The sequence below is a fragment of the Nerophis ophidion genome, linkage group LG01 (genome assembly GCF_033978795.1).
Source record: "Nerophis ophidion isolate RoL-2023_Sa linkage group LG01, RoL_Noph_v1.0, whole genome shotgun sequence".
Lineage (NCBI taxonomy): Eukaryota > Metazoa > Chordata > Actinopteri > Syngnathiformes > Syngnathidae > Nerophis > Nerophis ophidion.
Window position 1 is genome coordinate 79,308,186 of NC_084611.1, and position 26,467 is coordinate 79,334,652.

General features: G+C 38.8%; 1 protein-coding gene across 8 annotated transcripts in view; it reads right to left on the minus strand.

Annotated features, from left to right (window-relative positions):
- limch1a (LIM and calponin homology domains 1a) overlaps positions 1-26,467 on the minus strand; it is a 105,452-nt gene that overhangs the window by 44,066 nt on the left and 34,919 nt on the right. For 6 of the 8 annotated variants that reach the window (XM_061912474.1, XM_061912466.1, XM_061912494.1 and 3 more), the window contains exons 4-13: positions 25,692-25,798; positions 25,592-25,622; positions 25,406-25,516; positions 22,170-22,297; positions 19,764-19,834; positions 16,506-16,707; positions 16,237-16,437; positions 10,792-11,103; positions 10,400-10,684; positions 6,431-6,673 (exon numbers count right to left, since the gene is read on the minus strand). In XM_061912474.1, coding sequence (XP_061768458.1) covers positions 6,431-6,673; positions 10,400-10,684; positions 10,792-11,103; positions 16,237-16,437; positions 16,506-16,707; positions 19,764-19,834; positions 22,170-22,297; positions 25,406-25,516; positions 25,592-25,622; positions 25,692-25,798 — 1,691 coding nt within the window. The remainder of the gene's footprint in view (positions 1-6,430; positions 6,674-10,399; positions 10,685-10,791; positions 11,104-16,236; positions 16,438-16,505; positions 16,708-19,763; positions 19,835-22,169; positions 22,298-25,405; positions 25,517-25,591; positions 25,623-25,691; positions 25,799-26,467) is intronic. The other 2 variants (XM_061912504.1, XM_061912512.1) reach the window with 2 other exon arrangements.

Here is a 26,467-nt window from a genome sequence, read left to right on the forward strand (position 1 = left end):
TATTGAAACGGATGGTTGGAGTATGGAGGCAGATAGCGAAAACGAAATTGAAGAAGAAACTGAAGCTATTGAGCGAATAGCTATTGACGCTATTCGGCGATCGCCTTCGACTGAATGTCGCAGGATGTCCATACATCTCTGTGCCATGTCTGCCTTAGCATCGCCGGTAAAATGTGCAGACCAAACGATCGGGACTTTTGCATCTTCTGACACTGGAGCAACTTAAATCCGTTGATTGGTAAGTGTTTGTTTGGCATTAAATGTGGATGGAGAGAAAGGCTGGATGCAAATATAGCTACAAATGTACATACAGCTAGCCTAAATAGCATGTTAGCATCGATTAGCATGTTGTGCTAATCGAAGCACACTCCACGTAAATCAACTTGAATCCGTCCCTGATTGTGTTGTTACACCCTCCGACAACACATCGACGAGGCATGATGTCTTGTCTCCAAGGTACGGAAAACAGTCGAAAAAACGGAAAATAACAGAGCTGATTAGACTCGATGTTTGTAATGTGTTTGAGAAAATGGCGGACTGACTACCTAGGTGACGTCATCGCTCTGAGAGCGAATAATAGAAAGGCTTTTAATTCGCTAAAATTCACCCATTTAGAGTTCGGAAATCGGTTAAAAAAATAAATGGTCTTTTTTCAGCAACATCAAGGTATATATTGACGCTTACATAGGTCTGGTGATAATGTTCCCCTTTAAAAAGTATATTCTCCTCAACCATACGTGCGCATAAGTCTTTTCCAACTTTTCAATACTTGTGAGTTAGTATTTGTTTAGTGTCGTTTGATACTGCGTATCAATTAGGCATTGCTTTCTACAAAAAAGGAACAAAGTGGCAATATTTTTCCATAAAAAATCCAACCCTATTGTTGCTTGGTAACCTAGTATGCACTGAGGACTAAGGACATGCTTCAGCCAACACAATACACACCTTGCACATAAGTGAAGTTTCTCTTCCTGGTAGAGAGCACACTTTCGTAGAAAAGCTGCATGAGAGCAGAAGACTTTTCCCGCTGCAGATTTGACACTTTTTGTCCAACATGCTGCTGGCGCTCCTGTTTGCTGCGGCTTTGACCTCATGTGCGGCACAGACCGCTGGGACAAGTGAGTAAAATGTGGCCTTTGCTGCCATTTGCATTCTTCAACAACATGGTATGAAATGCAATGTTAGCTTGATGTAATCTGCAATAAATATATCCTTTCCCTGTCAGCCACTGTGCCGCCTACCACTGTTGCATCAACAGAAAGTGAGTACTGTATGTTCCAGACTATAGAGGGAACCTTGATTTAAAACCGCACACACAAAATTTTAGAATAATTTTTTTTTTTATAAGCAGCATGTATATATATATATATATACGTTGCAAATTATTTATTTATACAGTAAATTTTTATTCACATACCTTAATTATTTCCAAACGGTGCCTGTAACACGGCAGTAAAATGGCTGATTAAAACAAAACAGAGGTCATCGTCAAGCTAGATCTTCAAACAGCTAAACAGACTCAATAACTCCACCGTGACGTTTTGGTGAGCGTTTTGAGGAATTTGTGAAACTGAAACAATACAAAAAGAATTCCATTGTAAATTAATAATACTCACGCGGGGAATAGTAAACGTGTTAGCATAATAGCAAATGCTAACGATGCTAGCGTCATTACATTATGATAGCAGGTACTAATATACGTGAAGACACTCTTATAGACAGTACACATGGGACGGTTTAGTGACTAGAAACAGTTGTAGTTATATTGTAAAACTTTGAAACATTGCTTGGAGCGATGAGTGAATATTTCATATGTATAGGAACGCTATGGACGGCTAAAAGACTGAACTGTTTCTGTTAAAAAAATAATAATAATTAAATGGAAGGACACTGCAGGACCTGCAGTGAGCAAACATAAGCAAGAACAATAAAACACCCTATAAGTGTTTTGGCTTGTTTTTTAAATTTAATTATATTTTATTACAGCCGCAGCAAAGAAAAATCTATAAATTAGCCGCTTTGTCTTACAAGTCGCAGGGTTCAAAGTGTAGGAAAAAAGTAGCAGGTTAATGTCTGAAATTTACGGTGTATTTTCTGTAAACTTTTGTGCCAAAATAGCGTAAAATTTTCATATTTCTTTTAAAATGCAATCTAAATTTTAGCTTGATGTTCTGTGCATTGAATATATCCTTTCACTGTATGTCTTTTGCATCAAATACCGCATTTTTCGGACCATAAGGCGTACTGTATTAAAAGGCATGCTGTCGATTTTTGAGAAAATGAAAGGATTTTAAGTGCACCTTATAGTCCGATAAATACGGTAATTATATGTTCTGTAACGTCCTTTTGTGTCAAAATATGATCATTTTTTTAATATTTCTTATGAAATGCATTGTAAATTTTAGCTTGATGTACTGTGCATTAAATATATCCTTTCACTCTGTCAGCCATTGTGATGTTTCCACCTTTACCACCCAATGGAAGTAAGTATATTTTCTGTTAACTTTCTATTGTGTTAAAATATGGTCAATTTTTTGTATTTGTTATAAAATACAATGTACATTTTAGCTTGATCTACTGTGTATTAAATACACAATTTCCCTGTATGTGACTCATCACATTTTTCAGATCATAAGGCGCAACAGATTATAAGGCAACTGTTGATTTTTGTGAAAATGAAAGTATTTTAAAGTGCGCCTTAGAGTCCGAACAAAATAGTAGGTATATTTACTGTTACATTTCTTTTGTGTCAAAATATGGTCACATTTTCATATTCATGATCAAATGCAATGTAAATTTTAGCTTGATGTACGGTGCATTAAATATATCATTTCCCTGTATGTCATCCACTGTGACATCTCCACCTTTTCTGTCAAATACCGCATTTTTCAGACCATACGGCGCACCGGATTGTAAGGGGTGCGGTCTATGAACGGGTCTAGTCGGGTTTATTTTCATACATAAGGCACACCAGACAATAAGGCAACTGTTGATTTTTGTGAAAATGAAAGTATTTTTAAGTGCGCCTTAGAGTCCGAAAAATATGGTAGGTATAGTTACTGTTAACTTCTTTTTGTGTCAAAATATGGTGACATTTTCATATTTGTAATAAAATGCTATGCACATTTTAGCTTGATGTACTGTGTATTAAATATAAAATGTCCCATTATGTGTTGCATCACACATTTTTATATCATAAGGCGCAGCAGATTATAAGGTGCACTGTCGATAAATGGGTCTATTCGGGTATATTTTCACACATAAGGCGCACCAGATTCTAAAGACCCTGTTGATTTTTGTGAAAATGAAATTATTTTATAGTGCGCCTTAGAGTCCGAAAATTATGGTAGGTATATTTTCTGTTAACTTCCTTTTGTGTTAAAATATGGTCACATTTTCATATTTCCACAAAAAATCTAAGTACATTTTAGCTTGATGTACTGTGTATTAAATACATAATTTCCCTGTAAGTGACACATTACATTTTTCAGATTATAAGGCGCAACAGATAGTAAGGCACACTGTTGATGAATGGGTCTATTCGGGGTTATATTCATCCATAAAGCGCACCAGTTTATAAGGCCACTGTTGATTTTTGTAAAAATGAAAGTATTTTAAAGAGCGCCTTAGAGTCCGAAAAATATGGTATAGGTATATTTTCTGTTAACTTCCTTTTGTGTCAACATATGGTGACATTTTCATATTTATAATAAAATGCAATGTACATTTTAGCTTGATGTACAGTGCATTAAATATATCCTTTCCCTGTATGTCAGCCACTGTGACATCTCCACCTTCAAGTACCACATTTTTTGGACCATAAGGTCAGATAGTAATAATAATAACCAGATAATAAGGTCACTGGTCATTTTTGAGAAAATGAAATAATTTTCAAGTGGGCCCTATAGGTCGAAAAATATGGTAAGCTTGTTTTCTGTTTACTTACTTTTGTGTCTTAAATACGGTCAAATCTCCATATTTCTTACTAAATGCAATGTCAATTTTAGCTTGATGTGCTGTATGTTAAATATATCCTTTCACTGTATGGCAGCCACTGTGACGCCGCCACATTTTCCATCAGAGGGAAGTAAGTATATTTTATGTTAGCAACTTCCTGTTGTGTCAAAATATGGTCATATTTCCATAATTGTTATTCACAGTTTTGGCCATAATTGAGACAAGAGTCCAGTCCTCTTATACGTTGAATGACACAGAAGTGGTTGCGGTTTTAAACAAGGTAACTTTAAAAACATCTTCCATACTTGAACAATTATTTACTGATGATGATAATGATAATAATAATAATGTGCGTTATTTGTGTGTTACAGCTTGTTGCACTTATGGATAACAAAAACACAACTGCCAGCTTCGTTTTAACAGTCCAGAAATCCAAAATAAAAATTAGCAGGAGATTCCGCAGCAACTAATTAGTATGTTATCAAATCTGCAGTATGGCTAAAAATAATCATGACTCTATTATATTGATTTTCAAATGGAGTCCAAATCAAGAAGTTTGCATTGTTTGTATTTTCAATTAGGGATAACGATGAAATATTGCAACTGATGACCCAGAATAATAATCTGCATGCATGAGAAATGTAATCACAGGCCATGGATGTTTTTGCATATGTGTGTAAATGTAAGCTGACAACAATAAACACCTCCATCAAATTCTCATTTACGAGCTGTGCAGTGGATTGTAGTGATCACACTTCTAAATAAATGTGGTTTGGTGAACGGGGAACTTTCCAGTTTACAAACTAAAGAACAATAAGCTTTATATAGCATTCAGAGATACTATGTTTTTACTTGACACACACTAACAAACGTTAGCTTTTTAGCTATTTTTGCAGGTAGTCTCCTCAGAGTCAAATATTCTGTTACTTCATACATACTAATTGTTAGCATGTTAGCATGCTAACTTTTTTAAATTTAAGTAACTGATTATTATTATTGGATTTGTCATTATTACCCCAGCTCTTGTTTTCATTTGCCCTTTTCTGCTTGCAAGAATGTAAAGAAAGATGTGGTGGCAGTTAATTTTGGTGCAGATCCAGTCAAAGGTGTAGATTTTTCTCTCATTTTTCTTTATTACAAACCCCGTTTCCATATGAGTTGAGAAATTGTGTTGGATGTAAATATAAACGGAATACAAAGATTTGCAAATCCTTTTCAACCCATATTCAGTTGAATATGCTACAAAGACAACATATTTGATGTTCAAACTGATAAACATTTTTTTTGTTGCAAATAATCATTAACTTTAGAATTTGATGCCAGCCACACGTGACAAAGAAGTTGTCAATACTGATAAAGTTGAGGAATGCTCATCAAACACTTATATGGAACATCCCACAGGTATGCAGGCTAATTGGGAACAGTTGGGTGCCATAATTGGGTAAAAAAGCAGCTTCCATAAAATGCTAAGTAATTCACAAACGAGGATGTGGTGAGAATCACCACTTTGTAAGGAAATTGTCGAACAGTTTTAGAACAACATTTCTCAACGAGCTATTGCAAGGAATTTAGGTCAGGTCCGTAAAATTATCAAAAAGTTCAGACAATCTGGAGAAATCACTGCACGTAAGCGATGATATTACTCACTTTTAATCCCTCAGGCGGTACTGCATCAAAAACCGACATCAGTGTGTAAAGGATATCACCACATGGGCTCAGGAACACTTCAGAAAACCACTGTCAGTATCTACGGTTGGTCGCTACATCTGTAAGTGCAAGTTAAAACTCTACTATGCAAAGCCAAACCCATTTATCAACAATATCCTGAAACGCCGCCGGCTTGGCTGGGCCCGAGCTCATCTAAGATGGATTGATGCAAAGTGGAAAAGTGTTCTGTGGTCTGACGAGTCCACATTTCAAATTATATTTGGAAAGAGAGGTTGTGGTGTTCTCCGGAACAAAGAGGAAAATAAACATTCGGATTGTTATAGGCTCAAGTTCATAAGCCAGCATCTGTGATGGTATGGGGGTGTATTAGTGCCCAAAACATGGGTAACTTACACATCTGTGAAGGCACCATTAATGCTGAAAGGTCCATACAGGTTTTGGAGCAACATATGTTGTCATTCAAGGTTGGCCTTTGGTGGAGCTGGGGTTTACTATATCTTATTATTATTATTATTATTATTATTTTACACACATAATTATTGTTTTTTTTTTGTATATTATTACAATGTACCCCTAGTAGTTATACAAAAAACTGCAATAGTCTTTTCCCAGCTGCCATACATGAATCATGCATGTATCTCTTTAGCTCTACCAAAAAGCACAAGCAAACAATGCGGAAGGTTGCAATCCTCAATTAAAAAACGCTAACGAGCACGTTAATGAGTCTATATGAAAGAAGCAGATGGCACAAACAACTTCTTCCTGAGTGCAAACCAATGCAAGCGGCCATGTTTGCATGTTGTACCTGCGTTCCCGCTCTGCGAGCAGGGAGCCCAGGCCAATGGTCGGCACGGCGACCGTCGCCTTGGAGAGGAGTCGTCTTAGCAACTCCCACCCTGACCCTTCGCTTAGTGCGAACGAGCCTACTGGCTGTCCGATCTCGGTCACGCCGCCAAAGGTCACCGATTTTCTGTGACCCCGTCCGCCTGGGGAACTTGTGTACGTTTTCTCCAGACAAGCCTGACAGACGGGGGCGGGGCTAGGCTCGCTGTAGATAGTAGTGTGACACACACACACACACACACAAACACACACACACAAACAACGAACGGTGGCAAACGGTGAAAAAGATATGAGCAACGCCAAACACATGACAAGATGGGCGTGATTCAAATTGTATCAAGGAGGAACATAAAACCACAGAAAAGTGTTTCATGTGATTCTTTTTTTTTTTTAGGTGCACAAAAGTCCTCCGGCGGCGCAAACAAAACCTTCTCTATGCTATCTAATGACATCAGCACCCGGAGGACAAAAACAAAAGCCTCAGCGGCTCACACAACAATCGCCTCTTTTTCTATGTGACTCTCTCTCTTTCTCTCTCAGACACACACACACACACACACACAAACACACACACACATACGCACACACACACGCACACACGCACTCACACACACACACAAGCTCGGCACATTCCCTGCTCTTTCAGTGTCCGTCAGACTGCAATGAAGTGGACAATAATGAGGAGAATAAATAAGCGAGTGAAAAGGAGGATTTAGAGCCGCTTTTATCTTGAAATAAGCAGCCACCAGGGGGCGTATTGTAACGCGTTTCTGTTCATATTTGTAAGGGCTGTGCCATTAAACAAGTAGTATTCCTACACAACTAAAGGTATTCATCCCAATTAGTACATTCTTGTAGTCACCGTAAATGCTAACTAGGGGGTGTCCTGATCCGATATTGATATCGCTTCAGTACATACTTGCCAACCCTCCCGTATTTTCCGTGAGACTCCCGAAATTCAGCGCCTCTCCCAAAAACCTCCCAGAAGAAATTTTCTCACGAAAATGGTGTAACTTATGCTGAGACAAAGATGGCTATGCTGATAGCTGGAAGCAATTGTAGAACAAAGGTTACTCAAATAGTGAAAAGTAAGTGTTTTTTTTTTTTTTAGTAACCAGCAAGCACAGTACAGTTAGTAGAACAACTGTGTGTTTATTACTGTGTATTTGATAGGTGCAGTCTGAAATCAACTCTTTATTTTATTTATATATAAAATAAAATTAATACATGTAGCTAGAATTCACTGAAAGTCAAGTATTATATATATATGATATACTCGAGTTGGTGAATTGTACCTGTAAATATACTCATCTCCTCTTAAAGATCCCCCCCCCTTCCGAAATCGGAGGTCTCAAGGTTGGCAAGTATGTATGGCTTATGTATCAGCAAACAAGACAAAAAAAGTATCGGATGATATCGTCTTGCATCGAAATGTCCAGTGCAAGCAGTCCTGCAGCGTTTTTACTTGTGCAAAACTCGGACAGCTAGTTAACATCTAAATGTCCTCCAATAAACACACACGGTTGGCGTTTTTCTTCGATTTAGTCAAATCATTTACAAAAGGTAAACATGGTAGGCTACACAACAGCACACAAGCTAGACATACATAATTTAGTTTCCTTAATTGATACCCCCCAAAAAACACAACATGTGTCAATATAAACGAGTATCAAATGGTTATAGTTACATATTACTTACACATGCAAAGTCTCCAAGGCAGAAGCGTAACAGAAAGTATCCAGTAACAAATGTGTCCGCATCACTCAATTTACAGCCTATAACTTAATGAATTATTGAGACCACTAGGCGTTGCCCAAAAAATTAAATTCGCACTCCACTTCAACTTGAAGACAGCATGACTGCATTCCAGAGGGTTGATAATTAACAGGTCACTGTTTGTGTTCGCTTTTTGACTGATTCGAATCGATCAAGCCTTTTCTAACATTACACACTACAAAATAATACAAGTATGCATGACCGGCGAAGATATCGTATCGGATCAATATCTGTATCAGACAAAATTTGGGGCTCCAAAAACGGTATCCTATTAGTAGTGAAAAGGTTTTATCGGAACACCCCTAAATGCTACGAAAAATGTCTCTTTTTAGCTAACCACTGAGTAGGTTATCGTCGTCGGGCGCTAAAAAAGTAGATAAAACCCCTCGGGTCTCCCAACCTCCCAATATATATCTATTTTTTTGCACAGGCGTTAATAGCTTACATGATGGTGACAGTTTGACCTTGGAACAGATTAATTGATTCTGAATTACCCTCGTCCATCGCCACATTGCGCTTCGAAGTTTGCGGCTTCACTCTATCGCAGATTGTTTTTTCAAGCATTTTCTGCGGATCTTTGGCCTATGTTAGGCTTTTCCAAGCATAAAAATGGCTAAATGAAAGACAACTATCAGTACTATAGAAGTATTAGTCCCAAGATGTGATCGAACCAATCAGAGCGCGCTGCTCTGTATCGTGGCCACTGATTGGCTAAGCCAATATATTAGATAAGACTAGTGCAGTGTTTTTCAACCTTTTTTGAGCCAAGGCACATTTTTTGCGTTGAAAAAATGCAGAGGCACACCACCAGCAGAAATCATTAAAAAACAAAATTCAGTAGACAGTAAAAAGTTGTTGTCGCAATTGTTGGATGTGACTTCAAACCATAACCAACCATGCATCACTATAGCTCTTGTCTCAAAGTAGGTGTACTGTCGCCACCTGTCACATCCTGCTGTGACTTATTTGGAGTTTACTACTGTTTTTCTTTGTGTTGTGTTTTAGTTCTTGTTTTGTGCTTCTATTTTGGTGGCTTTTTCTCTTTTTTTGGTATTTTCCTGTAGCAGTTTCATGTTTTTCTTTGAGCAATACTTCCCGCATCTACTTTGTTTTAGCAATCAAGAATATTTCAGTAGTTTTTATCCTTCTTTGTGGGGACATTGTTGATTGTCATGCCGTGTTCGGATGTACTTTGTGGACGCCGTCTTTGCTCCAAAGTAAGTCTTTGCTGTCATCCACCATTCTGTTTTTATTTACTTTGCAGCCAGTTGAGTTTTAGTTTTGTTCTGCATAGCCTTCCATGAATTGATTTACGTGGACCCCGACTTAAACAAGTTGAAAAACGTATTCGGGTGTTACCATTTAGTGGTCAGTTGTATGGAATATGTACTCTACTGTGCAATCTACGAATAAAAGTTTCAATCAATCAATCAAAACCCTAAGCCTTAATGCCTTTTCTAAGTGGCACTCGCCATTTGTTTATTTTTGTTTAAGCATTAAATACCTTTTTACCTGCACACAGCCTCCGGCTGTTACCGACATCTACAAAGCAATTAGCTACCGGCTGCCACCTACTGATATAGAAGAGTATTACACGGTTACTCTGCCCAGCTCTAAACAGTACAGACACTCAACAACAACACATTTGCAGACTATAATTACTGGTTTGCAAAAAATATTTTTAACCCAGGTAGGTGAAATTAGATAATCTCCCACGGCACGTTGTCTCACTGGTGTGCCGCGGCACAGTGGTTGAATAACACTGGACTAGTGTAAAGGTAACTATGTGGGTGTTATTTCACGTCTGGGGGGCTCTCATAATACTAAAAACATATTTAAAAGGCAGTAAAGAGTTTTTCAATGAGCTGATATCAAAATATTAGATTAATAATGAAGGTGGGGAACAAAAAGCTAAAAAATAAATTTAAAAGCGATAAACTACGGTTTACTGTGTTTACTATTAGAAAAATGTTCCAACATTTATCAAGTGAAGGGTCACACATTGATTATGTTATGTAATACCTGAGGCATACTTTCTCATGCTCAAAACTTAACCGGACATTTGACTTTTGACAGACTGACACACACACACACACACACACACACACACACACGTTATTGATTCTTAGTTTAGGGTGTGTGTGGGAGGTGGCACCTGGGTTCAGTCATCCTCAGCTTCTCCCACTTCTCCAGGTCTGCTTTGCTCATGGCAGCGGACGCCAAGCTCACCGGGCCGTCCCTGTGAAGGGGGCGTGGCCTAGCCTGAGCCCGCCTAAGAGCCAGGTCGTCCGTCTGCACATTGGGCGTGGCTTTAACCTTTCCCTCGCCTCCCTCATCCTCTGCCTCTCCCGTCGCCCTGGCAACCTCCTCTTCCTCACCCTGCCTGCGACGTGGGCCGGAGTCTTTGCGCATAACCATGTCAGGGATTTTCTCCCCCTCGCTGTCCAATCGCGGTTGACCAAAATCATAGCCAGAAAAAAGGAATTGTTAGAAAAGGCAGGGGAAAAGAATTGCATCTGAAAAGTATTCTTCTAGCGTGGATCCAACCTGCTGAGTGTTTGCTGCGACGAGCGGCGAATGCCCTCCCAGCGCTCCCTGTCTTTACTGCTGCAGGCGGGCGACGGCACAAACTGATGCACCCGGGGCGCCACAGGCCCGCGAGGGGCCCGCCGGGACGCCAGGTCATCGCGTCTAACATCGGGAACCTTCTGCCCCTCCGCCTCGCCCTCCCCGTCAGAGGAGGAATCCCAAGCGGCTTTGTGTGAGCTCAAAAAGTCATTGTCGCGCCGCAGGACGATATTCGGGGAAGGGGATCGCAGGGGCCGCTGCTCCTCGGCGGCAGAAGATGAGGAGGGGGAGCTGAGTCGGGTGAGACGGGGTAGCATGAAAGTCGTTTCAGGGATGCTTGGACGTTCGGCGAGGCGAGCAGCAGGCGTGGTTTAGTTGAACCCAAAAGCTTATTAGTCGCAGTCCAACCACAAAATCAACACCAAGAAAAAACTTTGTATAAAACTACAATGAATTCTAAACATTCAATTGTTTGTTTCTCAAACACTCAGCACAAAAATATCAATCAAACAACCAGACAACTAAAACGTCGCCACACCACAATGCATGATGTTACTGGACAAGGTCTGAGGACAGACCACCAGCAGGGTTTCCAACATATGTGTTAGTACACAAAGTCCAAGCAAATGATCTCCAAAGCTCAATATGCGAGTCGTTAGTCGGGCGTGGTGATCAAAAACCATATTAATATATATCGCGGCAGACAAGTAATCAATAACAATAAAAATGTGTTTGATAAAACATACCGTACTTCCTTAAATTGCCGCCGGGCATATAGTATGCGCCTGCCTTGATTTACTGCCGGGTCAAACTCGCTTCGCAAAATAATTAGCGCATGCTTGGTATTACCGCCTGGTCAAACTCGTGACGTCACGAGTGACACTTCCCCTGTCATCATTTTCAAAATGGAGGAGGCTGATTTCAATACCGGTAATTTGAAATCGCATAAAGGGAAGAAGATTAAGAGCTATTCAGTAGGATTTAAGGTCCAAGCTAAAAAGAACAGTAAGCAGCTATGTTTTATTAATATACCTGTGGAGCCGACGGTCCGACAGACAGTCAGGGCACGCTGGAGCCCGGCCCAAGATGGCGGCGAGGAGACGCCGAGGGAGCGGAGATGAGGAGCGGAAGAGCGACCTGGACTGAGGTTTTATTGAAAAATAAACAAAGTCAAACTGCTCAAGCCATGTCCTTCCTTGGTGGTCCTGGGAACCCGCAAGACGACGGCTTGAGACCGTCACAATACCGTAGCTGCGTGTGTCAAATGTGAGTCATTAAATGACTCCCGCCTCCTGGTGGTAGAGGGCGCTAGTGATCCTTCTTGCGACTACTCGGCTGCAGAAGAAGGGAAATTAGTGACGTGATATGTGCTGGAGGAGGTAATAAAGGAAGATCGGCATTGAGACTTTTAAAACTGAAGAAAGATAAGGAAGACTTCTATAAACAAGTTATTGATGCTTTTGATCAGAAGGAGCTGGCATGGACTTCATTTATAAGTAAAGGTAAGACCATAATACAGTTTTTTTTTAATAAATGTGCTTTTCATGGTGGTATCTTTACATTACACTCAAATTTTTACTGCATGCCTTTGGTAAGTGCCGGAGTGAGAAGAGGTTTTAAAATAATTAGCGCATGCTTACTTTCACTGCATGCCTTTGGTAAGCGCAGGAGTGAGAAGAGGTTTTAAATTAATTAGCGCCGCGGCGGCAGTTCAAGAAAATACGGTAAAAAAATGTTTGTCTTCTTCGTCGGAAGAAACCGGAAGCTGAACAAAAGAACTCTCTGGTTACTGAGCAACGCAGGAAGTGATCACTGATCAGTGGGAGTGACACGTTAACAGCCAATCAGGTAACAGTATCAATTATTAAGTTTGGTGGTGCCATCTTGTTGCCTCGCGGATGATTCTTTGCATGGAGTGAGAAGAAAAAGTACAAATGAAGAAATTGTGAATAAAACAGGAAAAGTCACCTCGACAGTGTGGCAGTTTTGGGGATTTTTTCAAAGGGATCGTAGTCCAATGTGGTCTGTAAATAATGCAAAGCACGCATCCCCACCAAGACCGGTGATACCACACCACCTTGACCGCGCTCACCCTTTAGAGCACAGCTGTAAGTTCCTGGCACTAAACCTGCAGAAAATAGTTCTTCTCAGATTTCTCTGTGTTTACATGTTCACAATTTGTACTATTTAGTTCCACTCTATTAAGCATTTCTTACTTATTCGTTATTTTTGCACCTTCATTTTAAGAGCTTATTGTTACGTGTTTAATGTGATTTTATAATTTTGTTTACATTGTTTATACATTTCCTTTCCTATCTGCCTTCATAGTTGGGGATTATAATCAGAGGAAGGTTACATTTAAAAATCGACTTACATAAAACACTTATATCGCGATACAGTTGTCAGCCATATCACCCAGCCCTACTCATTAGTTAATATTGTTCAAACGCAAGGAGGACTTCTAAATACTATTCAAATGCACAAATAACTGTTAGTTAAGAAGGTCTGAGCACACAAAACTGGCATGATTTCCAAAACACTTGTTCGTAAACAAGGTCTGCGCACATTTACAAACCTATTACCATGAATATTTAGTGAACAAGGTTTGAGCAAAATACCAGTTTGCTGTGCTAAAAACTTGCTAGTGAACAAAATGCAAGCACAGTTCCAAAACTTAAAATACCAATAATCATTAGTGAACAAAGTACAAGCACACCATGCATGATTTCCAAAACACAAGTTTGTGAACAAAGTCTCAGCACAATGATGATTTCTAAAACTCAACATTCTAACTCAGTAGTGAGCAAGTTCCAAGCACACAAAACCGACATGATTTCTAATACACTTGCTTAAAAACGAAGTCTGCGCACAACACCGACCCAATTTCCGAAACTTGCATAATTTACAAAACAAGTTATCCAAATACTCGTTAGTGAACAAGGTCCGATCACAACTCCAGCATTATTCACAAATCTTGTGATGTAAATACTAGTTAGTAAATTTGTTATCCAAATATGTGTTATTAAACAAAGTCTGATCAAAACACCAGCATTAGTTACAAAAGTCGTTATCCAAATACTCCTTTGTGAACAAAGTCTGATCACAACATTAGCATTATTTATAAAATCGTTATTCCAACTACTCGTTAGAGAACAAGGTCCGATCCTAACTGCAGCTTTATTTACAAAACTCGTTATCCAAATACTCGTTAGTGAACAAGGTCCGATTACACATCCCAAATTAGTTACAAAAGTCCTTATTTAAATATTCGTTAGTGAACAAGGTTCGATCACAAATCCAGCATAATTTACAAAACAAGTTATCCAAATACTCGTTAGTGAACAAGGTCCGATCACAACTCCAGCATAATTTACAAAACGAGTTGTCCAAATACTCGTTAGTGAACAAGGTCCGATCAGTGTTTCCCACAGGTCAGGCATCTATTTGTGGTGGTGTGGTTGGGCGTCGGGGGAAGGGAGGTGTCAGCAGCGGCGGGCGATGACCAAGACGAACGCGGAGTTGGAATATAATTACATTGGCGGAGTTACAATGCATAGCAGGCTACCGCCACTTACTGCACTGGAGTTCTAACTACAAGGTCCATTCACAGACAGAGTCCCATTGCTTTTATGAGCGGTCGAACGAGTCAAAAGCCGGAAAAAAAAATAATATATATATATATATATATATATATATATATATATATTTTTTTTTTTTTTTCAATTTTTTATTTTTTTTTTATCTATTTGTGGCGGCCGTAATTCTTTCGTGGCGGGCCGCCACAAATAAATTAATGTGTGGGAAACCCTGCCGATCACAACTCCAGCTTTATTCACAAAACATGTGATCTAAATACTCGTTAGTAAATGTATTATCCAAATACTTGTTAGTAAACAAAGTCCGATCAAAACACCAGCATTAGTTACAAAAGTCGGTGTCCAAATACTGGTTAGTGAACAACGTCTGATCACAACATTAGCATTATTTAAAAGACTTGTTATTCCAAATACTTGTTAGTGAACAAGGTCCGATCACAACTCTAGCAGAATTTAGAAAACGAGTTATCCAAATATTCGTTAGTGAACAAGGTCCGATCACAACTCTAGCATAATTTACAAAACGAGTTATCCAAATACTCGTTAGTGAATAAGGTCCGATCACAACTCCAGCATTACTCACAAATCTTGTGATGTAAATACTAGTTTGTAAATTTGTTATCCAAATATGTGTTATTAAACAAAGTCCGATCAAAACACCAGCATTAGTTACAAAAGTCCTTATCCAAATACTCGTTCGTGAACAACGTCTGATCACAACATTAGCATTATTTATAAAAATCGTTATTCCAACTACTCGTTAGAGAACAAGGTCCGATCCTAACTCCAGCTTTATTCACAAAACTCGTTATCCAAATACTCGTTAGTGAACAAGGTCCGATTACACATCCCAAATTAGTTACAAAAGTCCTTATTTAAATATTAATTAGTGAACAAGGTTCGATCACAAATCCAGCATAATTTACAAAACAAGTTATCCAAATACTCGTTAGTGAACAAGGTCCGATCACAACTCCATCATAATTTACGAAACGAGTTATCCAAATACTCGTTAGTGAACAAGGTCCGATCACAACTCCCGCATTACTCACAATACTTGTGATGCAAATACTCGTTAGTAAATTTGTTATCCAAATATCTGTTATTAAACAAAGTCCGATCAAAACACCAGCATTAGTTACAAAAGTCGTTATCCAAATACTCCTTCGTGAACAACGTCTGATCACAACATTAGCATTATTTATAAAACTCGTTATTCCAACTACTCGTTAGAGAACAAGGTCTGTTCCTACTTCCAGCTTTATTCACAAAACTCGTTATCCAAATACTCGTTAGTGAACAAGGTCCGATCACACATCCCAAATTAGTTACAAAAGTCCTTATTTAAATGTTCGTTAGTGAACAAGGTTCAATCACAAATCCAGGATAATTTACAAAACAAGTTATACAAATATTCGTTAGTGAACAAGATCCGATCACAACTCCAGCTTTATTCACAAACCGTGTGATCTAAATACTCGTTAGTAAATATATTATCCAAATACCTGTTATTAAATGAAGTCCGATCAAAACACAAGCATTAGTTACAAAAGTCGGTATCCAACGACTCAGTGTACAAAGTCCGATAACAACTCGAGCTTTATTCACAAAACGTGTGATCTAAATGCTCGTTCGTAAATTTGTTATCCAAAACCTGTTATTAAACAAAGCCCGATCAAAACACCAGCATTAGTTACAAAAGTCGGTATCCAACTACTCGTTAGTGAACAAGGTCTGATCACAACTCCAGCATTATTCACAAAACCTGTTATCCAAATACTCATTAGTAAACAAAATCCGAGCACAACTCCGAGCACTTCCTCTCTACCTGCTGTAGCGAAGGACAGCAGGCAGAACTTTTATTGCATCTTTCTGCAACTTCTGCAGCCTCGCCGGTTCCGACACTTCCTTCGCTACATCGTCATCCTCTTGCCTGGCTTTTCCGCTGTTGCTGTCCGGCGCCCAGGTGACAGTCTTTGGGTTTTTGGAGGGCATTTTTTTGCCCTCAGTCAGCCCAGGAGGACCGTGACTGTTTGGGTCATCGTTTAGGGTTCAGGGAAGATTTAGTCAGGCGTACGCGCCAAGGTGAATCCTTACCTGCGCTGCTCTCCGTCCTCCACGTGGGATTTCCGCCGCGGGTTCAGCACGTAGGAGCTGGCGTTGCTTCGGTTGGGGAGGAACTGGTTGAAGGGAATGGAGCTACGTGATTCGCCGCTGGCGCTCCGTCTGGCCGACATGTCGTCCTTCTGCATATCTGGCTTCCTGCCGGCGGCGTCGGCCTCCAAGTCGCTGGCTCGTCCTGCACGTGGTGGAGAGAGCAGTGGAGCGTTAAAGGACACAGTGTGAGGAAGTGTGCACTAGAAGTTTTTAATTGTGATTCATACAATTATTGTGTTCTTATATAATATCTTATGTAATATGTGCCCTGTGCCTGCGGACAATTTATTAGCACTTCGCACATGAAATCCAATATGGGAAGCGCATGAAATATAAAGGCTATTCAAAGATTGTTAGCTGGTAGACTACTTTCTGGTTCATGTAGGATGACATAAGCTCTTACAAATGGATGCACTATGTAACACAATAAATTCTTATTTTTCCACCTTTATCAAGAGGCCTTTTTAAAGGCCTACAGAAACCCACTACTACCTACTACGCAGTCTGATAGTTTATATATCAATGATGAAATATTAACATTGCAACACATGCCAATACGGCCGGTTTAGTTTACTAAATTACAATTTTAAATTTCCCGCGGTGGATTGCAGCTGCCTTTAGTACTGAAACACAGCTTGTGTTTCTTTGTTTGTTGTGAAGCTTTAACACAGAGCGGTCAAGCGAACATGTTTCTCTACGTCAACCAGCAAGTTTTTGGATGGGAAAATTGTGATGTTAAGTCGGCTCTTACCGGAGACTTCGGTGAATTATGGGACCTCCTCCTGTAGCTGTCAAAAAGGCTCTTGGCTCCTCGGCTTCTCTAAGAGACACTGGCGTTCACGGCAGCCATCCGACTTTGAGGTATGACTTTATAATCTCACTAAAATACTATTAACACAATAAGCAGATAAGGGATTTTCCAGAATGATCCTAGTAAATGTGTCTGATTACATCTGAAACGCTCCCTCTGTCGCCGCCGTTGCCTTTTCTTTTTTTCTTTTTTTTTTTTAGTTCTTTACTCTAACTTTCGTCATCTACGAATCTTTCATCCTCGCTCAAATTAATGGGAAATCGTCGTTTTCTTGGTCCGAATAGCTCTAGCTGCTGGTGGCCATGATTGTAAACAATGTGAGGAGGTGAGGAGCCCTACAACCCGTGACGTCACGCGCACATCGTCTGCTACTTCCGGTACAGGCAAGGCTTTTTTATTAGCGACCAAAAGTTGCGAACTTTATCGTGGATGTTCTCTACTAAATCCTTTCAGCAAAAACATGGTAATATCGCGAAATGATCAAGTATGACACATAGAATGGAACTGCTATCCCCGTTTAAATAAGAAAATCTCATTTCAGTAGGCCTTTAATGCCAACATTGATGAACTATAAAGGATTAAGAAGAACATTTTGAATATGAATGATTTAAAAGCAATTTTAAATAATGTATGAAACTGTTTTTTAAAAATATATATTATGTACATGTTATTCAATACATTTTGACTATGTATTTTATGGCCAATGGATGTAATTCATTACCTTTATTTTTACCTATTTAAATGCAATTCATATTGCATTTGATTACGTAACGAGCCAACCCTCTGCCATCTTTAATGGAAATAATGGACGTGCGAATCTTTGGGCACCTAACGATTTGATCAATGAATCCGATTCCTGGGGTGACAATTGGACAAAATGATCTTGATTCAAAATGGTAAATGGATTATACTTGTATAGCGCTTTTCTACCTTTTTTTTAAGGGACTCAAAGCGCTTTGACACTATTTCCACATTCACACACATTTACACACTGATGGCGGGAGCTGCTATGCAAGAAGCTAACCAGAACCCATCAGGAGCAAGGGTGAAGTGTCTTGCTCAAGGACACAACGGACATGATTAGGATGATAGAAGGGGGGCATTGAACCAGCTGGCACAGCCACTCTCCCAACTGCGCCACGCCGTCCCCAACCGATTCTCGCAATGTGGTTTTTGGTATTATATTCATACTGAAACAGGTTACAGGTTATAAAAATGTAATTCTGCTTACATAGAGACGGCATTAAAATTAATTTTTACAATTCGATTCTTTAAAATAGATAAACACAAAATAAAAAGTAAAAATTTACATACATTTTTAAAAATCATGAATTGATTTGGAATCGGGATGAAAAAGAATCGCGATTCGAAGTGAATTTTTTTTTGGGGTGAACTAGAAATGAGTAATCCTACAAGCTAACTCGCTAACTCGCTAACTAAGCATCAGCATTCAAACCACAACAATGCGCATGTGTTTTATTTTCTATCATTTTGTGTCATTTATTGGATGAACAGACTGTAAAGGTGACTACGTGGATGTGTAGAATGCTCTCATAATGTCAACAACTGTATTTAGAAGGTCGTAAACAATATTCGATTTATAATTCATAGTTCCTACTTTGTGGAAAAGTATTTACCATGGTCAGGCTGAGAATCACATAACAAAGACAAATAGCAATAGAAGACAGCAGATCCGCAATATGTGCACATGTTTTGGAGGCATTTAAAGTTTAATAAATATAAGAAGTAGCCCATCCATCCATCCATTTTCTACCGCTTATTCCCTCTGGGGTCGCTGGTGCCTATCTCAGCTACAATCGGGCGGAGGGCAGGGTACACCCTGGACAAGTTGCCACCTCATCACAGTATATGAAATAGCAGTAACTTTAATACATTTGTTGCCTAATATAACACAAGTTATTAGAAAAACACTTTTTATTACACTACCAATAAACTAGCTAGTTTTGATTGTGCCTACTTGTAACTTAATCTGAAAATAATAAGGTTTGAATTGTGTGTCTTTGGGGGGAAAAAATGTATCCTTTTAAAATTTGGGCTTGAAGAAGGTGTTTCCTTTGTTTGTGTCGCCTTCCTGACCACATGTAGTCCCCATGAAACACGCACACACAGACACACAGACACACACACACACACACACGCACACAAGCACACAGGATGTTGACCCCAGTGCAGGTTTAAGTCTCTAATGACCACCGAGATCAACAGCTGCAGCATCTGGGACACACACACACACGCACACACACGCACACACACACAGACAAAAATATCAAAGTCAAACCTTCAGCTGTCCACATGAGCAGCTGTCCCCTCAAATATGCTTGACGCTATTATTGGACACAGGTTTTCTTTCTATTAAAGAAAAATACCGTCTGTGTTGCTTCGGTTGGCCACATCGGGTGAAGGACTGTGCTGCGAGCGTGAGCCAAAGGAGTCCAGACTGTCAAAATACAAACAAAACATAACACAAATTAGACTGTTAGCTACTTTAATAATTGAGAAATAGTATTACAACTTTATTGTTGAAGTTTAAAATCAGGCTGAAGATATGTAAAGAAATAATTATTTTTTTTACTTGACAAAAATTCCATAAATGCTGCATTCAAGGCAACAGGGAAATGTTGAAACACTGAATATGTTGGATGCTGTGAAGACTGGTGGGCATTGTGGTGCTGGGTTCGATTCCCTCGAGGATGCGTTGACGTGAACACAACAAAGGTAAGATCTTAAAATATTTATTTAACAAAAAGAGAGCTCTGAACAGAAATACTGGAGCTAATAAAAAGGCAAACCAAAAACGCGAGTATGAAAACTGGGAAATACAAACAGAAAACTAGACTTGGCATGAAAGCACAAAAATGCAAAAACAAAAACAATTAGCATGTGAGCTAAGAAAAGGCAGGTGGCTTGACATATGAGCTAGCGAGAATAAACGTAGAAAAGTAGCAGTCGTCACCTGTTGCATGAGAGCAAATTATGGACCCAGACCGAATGAACAGAAAAGTCTGGCTTAAATAGGAGGGTGATAATTAGTAGCAGGTGTGCGGGGCGAGACTAGCAGGTGGACTGATGAGTGACCATGGTGACAAAGCAAACAGGAAATAAGGAGTCAGATGGAGAGATATACAAAATGGAAAAATAAATAATATGTGTAGATCCGAGCAGCGGATCGCAACAGATGCTGTGAAAATCGAAAAAAAGACAAATATATTAAAATACATACTTTATACCAGGAGTGTCCAAAGTGCGGCCATTTGCGGCCCGCAGGTAATTTTTTAACGGCCCCACGGCACATTTTAAAAATACAATTGAAACATTTTTAAAACTTAAAAAGTGATATAATAGAGCAAACGGGTGAAATGTAACAAGAAAATGTTGCAATGTTTACTCTAATAACACAAAGCTGCCATGCAGGCTTTTTCTTTCTTTAAAAAATAATAATGAATCAAAATCAATGTCATTATGAATTATTGACCTATTCAAGGCTCCAATTACGTCACGTTAAATGTTCCACTTTGAGATATTTTTGGGGGAAAATGTTGCATATTTTGTGTTTGCCATATAAAAAAACTGAGCTGTTTTTTTTAAAGAAGGGCTTAATACGAACAAACAAAAAACATAAACAACAATAAAACTTATAATTGACGGATAGATCTGAAGTTGATCTCGAGATTATTGTGTTAAAAGTAAACAGTAAAAAAATGTATAATTTATTTTTTAACACTTTAATGAGTAGGACCCTTTTGGATCCCCAATAATTTTAGTGTGATTTGTTTTTAAGTGTCATTGCTCAAAAATTAATAATGAATTAAAATCAATGGTGTTATTAGTCTTTGACTTTTTTATGGCTCCAATTATTATATAATCTCAAATATTCCAATTAAAAAAAATATTGGGTGATAATATTGCATATTTTGTGTTTTATTTGACAAAAAGAGCAAACAATTTAAATCTTTAAAATCATTATATTGACAGATGGACCAAATGTTGATCTGGAGATTTAAAACTTGAATAATAAAAAAACAAAATAATACTGAATAATGAAAAATGTTTTATATTTTTCTGACCAAAACCCTTTGGGGTCCCCGGAAGCAAGCCTGAGTAGAGGCCTAAATGTATATTGGTTATACATATATTGTATTGGTTTTTAAAATTAAAAAAACCATCAAAACGGCCCCCGCTTGCATTGATTTTTCAGTCTGCGGCCCTAAGTGAAAAATATTTGGACACCCCTGCTTTATACTGTATATTTATTAGGAGTGCAGAAAAAAAAGTTTTCTTTTTAAGAGTCATTTAAAAAAATAATACATATTCAGGCCATCCCCATCCAACCAATTGGAGCTTTTCTAATCTGTAACCTGTTTATAAAATGTTTTTTACTACACCAAATAATACATAATAATTCAAATAATAATTTGAATTGAGAATCCCAAAGAGTCACAACCCTAATATTTATATAAAACTAAATCTGTAAAAAAAACATTAGGTTTGCTGTTCATTTTTCAACAGTCCTATGATGTGTCCTACTTTTGCAGTTGTCTTGAATGCAGCACTGCACAACGTGCTATAGATGCCATAAAAACAAGCATACAATAAGAGAGGAGTCAAATCACCAAGCGAGTGAGAGAGGTCGCTAGCATACAAGCTACAAAGGGGGGCTAAGTGCCTTGCTTAAGGGCAACTTGGAGTCAGCTGTGATTGCTTTTGTGACTTTGTGAAAGATGCTACAAAAACATATAAAAAAATACTTTGGAAAAAAAAAAAATGGCGCTGACCTGTCGAGCGAGTTGTCTCGAGTATGTCTCGGCGGAGAGAGCGACTCGCTGCGCTCCGAGTCCCAGCAGTCGTAGCCACTGTCACGAACGCTGCGCTTCTGGGAGCCGTCCGCCGACTCCTCGCTGTCCTGCACACGGGGAAAAAACTATTTGATATAATAATATGTAAAATTTTAGGCAAATTATTTGTATTAAGTTTTAGGTGTTGCCCTTGGAAATTACAGCAGAATTTTATTAGAAGTAGGAGACTAAATATAAATATTTCTCAAAATGTACTGTAGTTAACGAAATTTGAAATTTTGAAATATTTTAGTTGCAAAATTGACAAAAAGTTTCCATGTAAATTAACAGGAATTCAACAGCAAAATAATATATAGGAATTAACAGCGATAACATTAACATTAACATTTAAACAAATACTATGTTGGTTAATACAGCTAGTATGAACATTTGGATTTTATTCGTATTATATTTACAATTTAAAGATGAAAAAACACGCATTTCATGGAGCATAGGTTTGAAAAAAGAAAAGAAAAATACTAGGCTTTTCTACACGTCTTAAAGCTCTGCCTGTCTGCAGACGCTGCAGCTGTACGTCTTCTCCAGAAAATAGACTATGGAGCTCAATTATACAGATTCTAAATTGATTTATACTTTTCAAAAATCAATTAACAATAAATGAATTCACATCCGAATAGTGATTTTTTTATTCATCCTGATTTTAAATCAATTTAAAATCTCAAAAAATCGATTCACAAAAAAAATCGATTAACATCCGAATCACTTATTGATCCAGATTCTTAAATGATTGATCATTTTCAAAAATCATTTTCAAAAAAAATTAATAATTGAATAAAATATGTTTTGTTAGTTTTTTTTCATAAAAAATCTATAAAAAATGTTTTTGGACCTTCTCTATGCAACCAGAAGGAGCGTTCTAACTTTTAACCTGTTACATTGCGAGAATTGGTTTGAATCGAGTTGAATCAAGAATCCAAAGGTCATACCAGAGACTACAAAAACATGGGACCCATTACCTCCCTGCTTGGCACTCAGCATCAAAGGTTGGAATTGGGGGTTAAATCACCAAAAATAATTCCCGGGCGTGGTCAGCGCTGCCACTCACTGCTCCCCTCACCTCCCAGGGGGGTGAACAAGGGGATGGGTCAAATGCAGAGGACAACCTTGTGTGTGTGTGTGACAACCATTGCTACTTTAACAAATCTGAATTTAATCGTAAACCCAGTAATCGGATTTTAATGGTTAGGTGCTCAAAGATTCACTCTTGTCCTAATTTAGCTTTATAATAGGCTAACCTAGCATCACAACATTTACATTAAAACGTGAGTGCAATGTTAGCGTGTAGCTCACATGGCTAAGCTAGTAATGCTAACGTTTGCGTCCTCCTGTCCGACTCCGCAACACGGAACGACACAGGAGGTCCTTCATACCGACAGCCATCAGACTGTATAATGTTTATGTTCCTTTTTGACTGCACTTAAATGTAGAATATATGTATACCGTATTTTTCGGACAATAAGTCGCAGTTTTTTTCATAGTTTAGCCGGAGCGACTTATGTGTGAAATTATTAACACATTACCGTAAAATATCAAATAATATTATTTATCTCATTCGCGGAAGAGACGAAGAAAATGTCAGCAACCTTCACATACACGTCAGCAATCGTCACAAACACGTCAATCAATAAGAATTTGGCGGGGGAGGGTCATGGCAGAAGTGCATTGTGGGTCATGGAATGCTAACTGCTATATGCTACTGCCGTAGCTATTAAAATTAATCATTTCATCGTTGGCGGTGACTTATAAAAACTGAGAAGGGATGAACAAAAATGGCACCGAAAAGGAAATCATGTACTGCAGATTACACAATATCAAATCCATCCATCCATCCATTTCCTACTGCTTCTTCCCCTTTGGGGTTGCGGGGGGGTGCTGATGCCTATTTCAGCTACAATCGGGCGGAAGGCGGGGTACACCCTGGACAAGTCGCCACCTCATCGCAGACAATATCAAATAATATTATTTATCTCATTCGCGGAAGAGATGAAGAAAATGTCAGCAATCGTCACACAGACTTGGACTTAGACTTAGACTTAGACAAACTTTAATGATCCACAAGGGAAATTGTTCAACACAGTAGCTTAGTTACAATGATGGAAAGTGTAAGGATGGAAAGGAAAATGCAGGTATAAATAGACTAGGTATAGCAATTTAAAATATAACACATCTGCGAATATATACAATATATACTTAATATGTGTACAGTATATTATATATACACAGATATAATATGTCTATAACATACTGTATATACAATATATACCACATCAGCAATCGTCACATACACGTCAACCAATAAGAATTCGGCGGGGGAGGGTCATGGCAGAAGTGCATTGTGGGTCATGGAATGCTAACTGCTATATGCTATATGTTACTGCCGTAGCTTTTAAAATGGATCATTTCATCGTTGGCAGTAACTTATAAAAACTAAGAAGGGCTGAACAAAAATTGGACCGAAAAGGAAATTGTGTACTGCAGATTACAAGCTGGACCTAGTGAAATATGCAGCAGAAAACGACAAGAGGAAGCGGCGCATACCTTTGGAGTTGGCAGAGTTGTTTAGAAGCGACATCGAGGAAGAAGATTTCATCGGATTTATCGCATTTATTAGGAGTGACAGATTGTTTGGTAAACGTATAGCATGTTCTATATGTTATAGTTATTTGAATGACTCTTACCATAATATGTTACGTTAACACACCAGGCACCTTCTCAGTTGGTTATTTATGCAACATATAACATACACTTATTCAGCCTGTTGTTCACTATTCTTTATTTATTATTTTAAATTGCCTTTCAAATGTCTATTCTTGGTGTTGGATTTTATCAAATAAATTTCCCCCAAAAATGCGACTTATACTCCAGTGCGACGTATATGTTTTTTTTCCTTCTTTATTATGCATTTTCGGCCGGTGCGACGTATACTCCGGAGCGACTTATAATCCGAAAAATACGGTAATATATTCATATTATTCACATGTGAATAATGCTGTATAATATTTATTGTCTATTGTAAGCGAACTGTGGTGCTGAATTTCCCCGAGGGATCAATACAGTACTTTCTATTCTATTCTATTCTATTGACGTTGCGTTGTCAATTCCATCCCGCTGTCCACCGTCTGTCCGTCAAAACGTAAAGACCTCCATTCACTTACCATCTTCATTTGTGCCAGCAGTCCTTCAAACTCCTTGAGGTTGAGCGTTGGTCCGCTGTAGGAGGCACAGCCGCGAGCAGCTTTTCCCAGCCAGAACATGGTGTTCAGCACCTGGAAGACATCGCTCAAATTAGCACGAGAGCACATTTGTGAGGTTTAAAGGTCACATGCAGGGTTAGGACTCACGTTTTTAAGTTTGCGGCTGCAGTCGGAGTCCCTGGTGGAAAAATGACGTGAGTTACAGACATGTCCTTGTCATGAAAATGAAAATATTAATCAGATTTACTTGAGGTTGGCTCTTATAGACGTGTCCTGAAGGTCACCAGGGTCAAAAAGCTGTGAGCCCTTCAGGCCTAACTGCTCGCAGCCTCGCAGGAAGACGGAAAGATTGTCCTGAAGGACGCATCACGTGAGAAATATGTTAATTCAAACAATTCTAGTTGATGATTTTCTACCCCAGTCCTGTCGATGGCAATAAAGCGCATTGCAAGGCAGATGACGATAAAAGCGTTATCAAAAATGCTGAATAAAACATTACATTGCTGTTGTGATACGCATGAAAATTTAATGAAACTCTTTTTTTCACTGAAGCTGGTAAGAGGAATAAAGCCCATTCCAAAAAAAAAAACAAGAAAAAAATTATCTCTTTTGGTTTGGTGGAGTTGGGAAAAGAAGCAAGTTATAAAATGAGATAATACAGTAAGATACAGTAATGGCAACACAGCGATGTCAAACTGACAAATAAAAAATGCACTGGAATATCCATCCATTCATCCATTTTCTACCGCTTGTCCCTATTTGGGGTCGCTGGAGCCAATCTCAGCTGCATTCGGGCGGTAGGCGGGGTACTCCCTGGACAAATCAGCACTGGAATATCCATCCATCCATCTACCGCTTATTCCCTTTGGGGTGGCGGGAAGCGCTGGTGCCTATCTCAGCTACAATCGGGCGGAAGGCGGCCTACACCCTGGACAAGTCGCCACCTCATCGCAGGGCCAACACAGATAGACAGACAACATTCACACTCACATTCACACACTAGGGCCAATTTAGTGTTGCCAA